General features: G+C 42.6%; 1 protein-coding gene across 1 annotated transcript in view; it reads right to left on the bottom strand.

The window, feature by feature from the left end:
* LOC311124996 (uncharacterized protein) overlaps nt 1–5,923 on the bottom strand; it is a gene marked incomplete at its 5' end in the record, with an annotated part of 26,721 nt that extends 20,798 nt beyond the window's left edge. Inside the window, 2 exons of the mRNA XM_084199084.1 lie at nt 3,889–5,680; nt 5,917–5,923. Coding sequence (XP_084055210.1) covers nt 3,889–5,680; nt 5,917–5,923 — 1,799 coding nt within the window. The remainder of the gene's footprint in view (nt 1–3,888; nt 5,681–5,916) is intronic.
* Between the last annotated feature and the right edge of the window lie 2,914 nt (nt 5,924–8,837).

Raw genomic sequence — 8,837 nt, 5'->3', positions numbered from 1 at the left:
TGGTGGATGATGACTGGATTAATCTTCTGTCTAAGTGAGTAGATAACATGTTTCTAAACACTACTAAATTAATTAAATTAATTAAGAAAAATCATGAATGAATCATGAACAATTATGAATGAGAAAGTTACAGAGGCTACAACAAAACATGCTAACCTCTCACCATTACCAATAACAGAGGGGGTATGATCCTTGTTCCTCTGTAACTTTCTCATTCATCATCATTCACGATTCATTCATTATTATTCATAATCATGGTAGCATCCACATGAATGTAGAAGTGTTCAGAAACATCTTCTATTCTTACTGACAACACAAGTGAAGTGACTCCAAAATGACAGGACATTATTCACCATTCAGTTTCTATTGGGGAAAACATCATCCAAAACACAACCAAAACAAACTGAAAAAGCATTCAACAAGTTTGTAGAATCACAAGCTTGATGTAATCACTGCGGGTAAGGAATATGGGACCAAATACTAAACTTATGACTACTTTAATACCATAAAATTGAATATGTCCAAATCACCTAATATGAAACATTCTATCTCAAATCCAAATTGCTGGAGCATAGCGCCAAATAAAAACTGTAAGCTTCACTGTCCAAACACACATGGTGTGGACTATGTGTGCCTGGTAAACACATGTGGATCTGGTGAACAGTTATCACTTGTTGACCAACTACAGGAAGACTGACCTCAGAGTCTCAAGTTTACAGTGGGGATTCCCCAGTCCAGCAGAGAGCAGCTTCACTCCTGAATCCTTCAGGTCATTGTTACTCAGGTCCAGCTCTCTCAGGTGTGAGGGGTTTGACTTCAGAGCTGAGACCAGAGAAGCACAGCCTTCCTCTGTGACTAGACAGCGTGACAGTCTGCAAAAGTAAAATCATATTAAAATCACAATGCTATTCTTTGGTGTGAAAATATATTCTTTCAACAATTTCAGATACATCAGTGTCCTGAAACCTGCCAAATCTATTCATATATGTATATATACACACTACTACCAGTCAAACGTTTGGACACACCTACACATTCAAGGGTTTTTATTTATTTTTACTATTTTTTACATTGTAGAATAATAGTGAAGACATCAAAACTATGAAATAACACATATGGAATCATGTAGTAACCAAAGAAGTCAAATCCAAATATATTTTATATTTCAGATTCTTCAAATAGCCTCCCTTTGCCTTGATGACAGCTTTGCACACTCTTGGCATTCTCTCAACCAGCTTCATGAGGTAGTCACCTGGAATGCATTTCAATTAACAGGTGTGCCTTCTTAAAAGTTAATTTGTGGAATTTCTTTCCTTCCTAATGCGTTTGAGCCAATCAGTTGTGTTGTGACAAGGTAGGGTGGGTATACAGAAGATAGCCCTATTTGGTAAAAGACCCAGTCCATATTATGGCAATAACAGCTCAAATAAGCAAAGAGAGACAACAGTCCTTCATTACTTTAAGACATGAAGGTCAGTTAATACGGAACATTTCAAGAACTTTGAATGTTTTTTCAAGTGCAGTCGCAAAAAACATCAAGCGCTATGATGAAACTGGCTCTCATGAGGACCGTCACAGGAATGGAAGACCCAAAGTTACCTCTGCTGTAGAGGATAAGTTCATTAGAGTTACCAGCCTCAGAAATTGCAGCCCAAATAAATGCTTCACAGAGTTCAAGTCACAGACACATCTCAACATCAACTGTTCAAAGGGGACTGTGTGAATCAGGCTTTCATGGTTGAATTGCTGCAAAGAAATCACTACTAAAGGACACCAATAAGAAGAAGAGTCCTGCTTGGGCCAAGAAACACGAGCAATGGACATTACACCGGTGGACATTTGTCCTTTGGTCTGGAATCCAAATTGGAGATTTTTGGTTCCATCCGCCGTGTCTTTGTGAGAAGCGGTGTGGGTGAACGGATGATCTCCGCATGTGTAGTTCCCACCGTAAAGCATGGAGGAGGAGGTGTTATGGTGTGGGGGTGCTTTGCTGGTGACACTGTCTGTGATTTATTGAGAATTCAAGGCACACTTAGCGAACATGGCTACCACAGCATTCTGCAGCGATACGCCATCCCATCTGGTTTGGGCTTAGTGGAACTATCATTTGTTTTTCAACAGGACAATGACCCAACACACTTCCAGGCTGTGTAAGGGCTATTTGACCAATAAGGAGAGTGATTGAGTGCTGCATCAGATGACCTGGCGTCCACAATCACCTGACCTCAACCCATTTGAGATGGTTTGGAATGAGTCGGACGGCAGAGTGAAGGAAAAGCAGCCAACAAGTGCTCAGCATATGTGGGAACTCTTTTAAGACTGTTGGACATGCATTCCAGGTGACTACCTCATGAAGCTGGTTGAGAGAATGCCAAGAGTGTGCAAAGTTGTCATCAAGGCAAAGGGTAGCTATTTGAAGAATTTCAAACATAAAATATATTTTGATTGGTTTAACACTAGTTTGGTTACTACATGTTTCCATACTTGTTATTTCATAGTTTTGATGTCTTCACTGTTATTCTACAATGTAAAAATGTTTTTTTTTTAAATAAGAAAAATAAAGAAAACCGTTGAATGAGTCCAAACTTTTGACTGGTACTGTATATAAATGAATTAATGTATCATTTTTAACAGTAGATAACATGTTTCTAAACACTACTAAATTAAAATGTGTGTGTGTGTGTGTGTCCAGTGTGTGTATGTGTGTGTGTGTGTGTGTGTGTGTGTGTGTGTGTGTGTGTGTGTGTGTGTGTGTGTGTGTGTGTGTGTGTGCCCAGTGTGTGTGTGTCCAGTGTGTGTGTGTCCAATGTGTTCATTGAGTGAAACAGGAATACTGACCTCAGAGTATCCAGTTTACAGTGGGGATTCCCCAGTCCAGCAGAGAGCAGCTTCACTCCTGAATCCTTCAGGTCATTGTTACTCAGATCCAGCTCTCTCAGGTGTGAGGGGTTTGACTTCAGAGCTGAGACCAGAGATGCACAGCCTTCCTCTGTGAATAGACAGCCTGACAGCCTGCAAAGAGTCAAATCATATTAAAACCACACTGCTATTCTTTGGTGTTGAGTAATTTCCTTTCTGTGAGTACATAACATGTTTCTAAACACTACTAAAGTAATCATGATGATGCCATGATTGAGAAAGATCATGAATGAATCATGTATAATAGTGAGTGAGAAAGTTACAGAGGCTACAACAAAACATGCTAACCTCTCACCATTACCTTTAAAAAAAAGGTGACATTCTGTATTGTTGCCTAATATGAAACATTTTATCTCAAATCCAAAATGCTGGAGCATAGCACCAAATTTTAAACTGTAAGTTTCACTGTCCAAACACATATGGTGTGGACTATGTGTGCCTGGTAAACACATGTGGATCTGGTGAACAGTTATCACTTGTTGACCAACTACAGGAATACTGACCTCAGAGTCTCCAGTTTACAGTGGGGATTCCCCAGGACAGCAGAGAGCAGCTTCACTCCTGAATCCTTCAGGTCATTGTTACTCAGATCCAGCTCTCTCAGGTGTGAGGGGTTTGACTTCAGAGCTGAGACCAGAGAAGCACAGCCTTCCTTTGTGAGTCCACAGAATGACAGCCTGCAAAGAGATCATCATGATTTCACAAACACACTGTTAATTTAACACCAGTAGTGTAGAAGGACAATGGCAGATGCATTTGGTTTATTCTCTTAAACAACATATAGATTCATCTTCTGTCTCCTAGAATTGTATGGTCATATTGTTATACTAATGTGAACACCAATGCACCGATTCAGTAAGTTTTTCAATGTAATACTATATATTATATACATATTATAATACATATATTTCTCTAAACTGAATATTTCTTCCTGATGATTAGTACTTAAATGTCATTTTATGTACTCACTGAGCAGCTCTGGAGGCTTTGACCATTGGCAGCAGCCTCAGAAGACCTTCCTCTGATCTGGAGTATTTCTTCGGGTCAAACACATCCAGCTCCTTTTCTGAAGTCAGCAACACAAAGACCAGAGCTGACAACTGTGCAGGTGACAGTTTGGCTTCTGAGAGACTTCCTGATCTCAGGTAGCTTTTGATCTCCTCCACTAGAGAATGGTCATTCAGTTCATTCAGACAGTGGAACAGATTGATGCACCTCTCTGGAGAGGGATTCTCCCTGATCTTCTCCTTGATGTACTTGACTGTTTTTTCATGGCTCTGTGAGCTGCTTCTTGTCTTTGTCAGTAGACCTCGTAAGTGCTTCTGATTGGACTCCAGTGAGAGGCCCAGAAGGAAGCGGAGGAAAAGGTCAAGGTTTCCTGTCTCACTTTGTAAGGCTTTATCCACAGCACTCTTGTAGAAAGTAACTTCAGGCTTGTCTCTGAACAGCACAAAAAAGTATTTGGACAATGATTGAGGTTCATCCATTAGATTTTCATTGTTGTTTATGAATGAGAGGAACACATATACAGCAGCCAGAAACTCCTGAATGCTCAGATGGACGAAGCAGTACACCTTGTCCTGGTACAGCCCACATTCCTCTTTAAAGAGCTGTGTGCACAATCCTGAGTACACTGAGGCTTCATTGACATCAATGCCAGCCTCGATCAGGTCTTCTTCATAGAAAATCAGATTGCCCTTCACAAGCTGTTGAAAAGCCAGTTTTCCCAGTGACAGAACGCTCTCTTTATTCCAGTGTGGACCTGTCTCTTCTTTCCCAAGATACTTTTCATTCTTCTGTTTGGTATGAAACACCACAAGGTGTGAGTACATCTCAGTCAGGTTCTTGGGCATCTCTTCTCTCTTGTGTTTCAACATGTGTTCAAGGACTATTGCAGAAATCCAACAGAAGACTGGAATATGGCACATGATGTGGAGGCTCCTTGATGTCTTTATGTGTGAGATGATTCTGCTGGCCAGGTCCTCATCACTGAATCTCTTCCTGAAGTACTCCTCCTTCTGTGGGTCATTGAACCCTCGTACCTCTGTCACTTGGTCAACACACCCTGAAGGGATCATATTGGTTGCTGCAGGTCGGGTAGTTATCCAGAGGAGAGCAGAGGGAAGCAGATTTCCCTTGATGAGATTTGTCAGCAGAACATCCACTGAGGTTGACTCTGTGACGTCCCAACAGATCTTGTTCTTCTGGAAGTCTAGGGGCAGTCGGCACTCATCCAGACCATCAAAGATGAACAGAACTTTGTACTTGTCGTAGTTGGAGATTCTTGATTCTTTGGTTTCCTTTGAGAAGTGATTGAGAAGTTCAATCAAAGTGTGTTTTTCCCATTTCATCAAATTCAGCTCCCGAAAAGGGAATGAAAATACAAATTGGACATCCTGATTTGCTTTTCCTTCAGCCCAGTCCAGAATGAACTTCTGCACAGAGACTGTTTTTCCAATGCCAGCGACTCCCTTTGTCAGCACAGTTCTGATAAGTTTGTCTTGTCCAGTTAAGGGTTTGAAGACATCGTTACATTTGATTGCAGTCTCTGGTCTTGCTTGTTTCCTGGTTGTTGTCTCAATCTGTCTCAGCTCATGTTCATTATTGACCTCTCCTGTTCCACCCTCTGTGATGTAGAGCTCTGTGTAGATCTTATTGAGAAGTGTTGGGTTTCCTTGTTTAGCGATCCCCTCAAATACACATTGAAACTTCTTCTTTAGATTAGATTTGAGTTCACGTTGGCAAATCACAACAAGCTCATCTGAATGAAGAAATAACACAGAGGATATTAATATTAAGTCTGTTTTAATGCATAAAGTATTGTGGGACTGTGTTTTAAAGTTTGAAGAGGTCACTGATTTATCATTATTGGTATTATTGATGGTATTATTAATGTTCTCTCTCTCTCTCTCTCTCTCTCTCTCTCTCTCTCTCTCTCTCTCTCTCTCTCTCTCTCTCTCTCTCTCTTTCCTCTTCTCTGTCTAAATTAATCAACACAACACATTCTGCTGCTACTTGACAAGGTCACTAGGTGTTGTGTTAAGGATGCTACAATATCATTGAGTTACACAGCTACTTTATCTGTACTTTAGCTACAGCTTTTAAATGTTTGTTATAAAACAGCATTCAACATGAGGCAGACAGCTCTTACTTTTCTCCAGTGTGTCAGCAAGCTCTTTCTGGTTCATTTTCCTCAGGACGTGCAGTGTGATCTTCAGAGCCCCCTCTCTGGCACTGCTCTCCTGCTTCTCATCTTCAGCATTCACCACTTCCTTATCCTGCTTCTGACTCTCAAAGCCTTCTGGGAGTTCTGGACTAAGAATCCTCTTGAACCTCTTCAGCTCGTTCTTCACAAATGTCATAATATTCTCTTCAAGCAACTGAAATAAATCAAGTAAATAAGTTAAGCTGGAGACAAAATGCTTTCTCATTAACACATTAATTAATGATTGACAGATCAACTTTACTTGAGGTTAATAAAAACAAATGTACATAACAGGACCACATACACTGAATATGGAGGCCAGGTCTGTTTGATGACTCTGGGAAGACTGACCACTGAGAATCTTTGACTCTGATCTCTCCTGTTGGTTTCTGTGGACAAAACATCCAAGGAGTTCGCACACACACACACACACACACACACACACACACACACACACACACACACACACACACACACACACACACACACACACACACACACACACACACACAACACAGGGAGGGAATGTTGTGTTTGTTTAATATCGTTTCAGGACTATGAAAATGGAAAAAAAGGTTTAGCCTATGGATTATGAAAACAACTAAAAGAAATGGGAAAATGGGAGAGGAGAAATGACTAGAGACAGTGTTGTTTAACTCACTGACCATGACCCATGAGTTCTTCTTACCTTTGTTCAGAAGAAAATTCTCCCTCTCTGAAGTTTATAGGTTGACCCATAGATGTGTCAGTCTTCATGGACACACAGCTGGGTACAGGGGAGGCTGGTCTCTCCTGCTTGATTGGGCTTCAGCACAACAGAGACAAACATTACGTCTCTCATCTACTCTGAGCTCAGATGGGGAAACATAAGAAGAGTTTCATTCCAAAACGCTATATATCCATTTTCAGAAATGTTGGTAAATTAGCTTATATTGATTAAATAAATTATTAAACCACTACAAGGCTTTATAAAGGCTTCTTATCCACTTAAAAATGTCAGACTTGATTTGCCCTAATGAAAAATGGATCAGCCCTTACAGAAAATGTCCCTTAATTATAATCCACATAAAAATGCACATTTGCTCTTACTGCAGGATTATTTTCCTGCTGTGAGAAACTGGTTCAAATTAAGATATGGCATCTGTAAGTGTCTGTGTATACATTGATCCATTTGCGCTAAACTGAAAACGCAAACCACCGCATTTAACCATGGCAAGGTGACTGGGAATATGGCCGAATACAAACAGTGTAGTTATTCCCTCTGTAAGACAACCAAACAGGCAAAACGTCAGTACAGAGATAAAGTGGAGTCGCAATTCAACGGCTCAGACACGAGACGTATGTGGCAGGGTCTACAGACAATCACGGATTACAAAGGGAAAACCAGCCATGTCGCGGACACCGACGTCTTGCTCCCAGACAAGCTAAACACCTTCTTCGCCCGCTTTGAGGATAACACAGTGCCACCGACGTGGCCCGCTCACAAGGACTGTGGGCTCTCCTTCTCCGTGGCCGACGTGAGTAAGACATTTAAGTGTGTTAACCCTCGCAAGGCTGCCGGCCCAGACGGCATCCCTAGCCGCGTCCTCAGAGCATGCGCAGACCAGCTGGCTGGAGTGTTTATGGACATATTCAATCTCTCCCTATCCCAGTCTGCTGTCCCCACTTGCTTCAAGATGTCCACCATTGTTCCTGTACCCAAGAAAGCAAAGGTAACTGAACTAAATGACTATCGCCCCGTAGCACTCACTTCTGTCATCATGAAGTGCTTTGAGAGGCTAGTTAAGGATCATATCACCTCTACCTTACCTGACACCCTAGACCCACTACAATTTGCTTACCGCCCCAATAGATCCACAGACGATGCAATCGCCATCACACTGCACACTGCCCTATCCCATCTGGACAAGAGGAATACCTATGTAAGAATGCTGTTCATTGACTATAGCTCAGCATTCAACACCATAGTACCCTCCAAGCTCATCATCAAGCTCGGGGCCCTGGGTCTGAACCCCGCCCTCTGCAACTGGGTCCTGGACTTCCTGACGGGCCGCCCCCAGGTGGTGAAGGTAGGAAACAACACCTCCACTTCACTGATCCTCAACACAGGGGCTCCACAAGGGTGCGTGCACCCATGACTGAGTGGCCAAGCACGCCTCCAACTCAATCATCAAGTTTGCAGACGACACAACAGTAGTAGGCCTGATTACCAACAATGACGAGACAGCCTACAGGGAGGAGGTGAGGGCCCTGGCGGAGTAGTGCCAGGAAAATAACCTCTCACTCAACGTCAACAAAATGAAGGAGCTGATCGTGGACATCAGGAAACAGCAGAGTGATCACGCCCCTATCCACATTGACAGGACCGCAGTGGAGAAGGTGGAAAGCTTCAAGTTCCTCGGCGTACACATCACTGACGATCTGAAATGGTCCACCCACACAGACAGAGTGGTGAAGAAGGCGCAACAGCGCCTCCTCAACCTCAGGGGGCCGAAGAAATTTGGCTTGGCCCCTAAGACCCTCACAAACTTTTACAGATGCACAAATCAGAGCATCCTGTCGGGCTGTATCACGGTAACTGCAGGGCTCTCCACATCACTGGGGTCACACTGCCTGCCCTCCAGGACACCTACAGCACCCGATGTCACAGGAAGGCCCCCCTCCTCTCCCTCCCCAGAGAGACTAATTTTAGAGGCAGGGCCCCCCTCCTTTC

Source organism: Coregonus lavaretus (assembly GCF_964263955.1).
Source record: "Coregonus lavaretus genome assembly, contig: HAP1_SCAFFOLD_790, whole genome shotgun sequence".
NCBI classification, from domain to species: domain Eukaryota; kingdom Metazoa; phylum Chordata; class Actinopteri; order Salmoniformes; family Salmonidae; genus Coregonus; species Coregonus lavaretus.
Note: the sequence above shows the minus strand (reverse complement) of the source record. Positions and strands in the feature narration are given on the sequence as shown.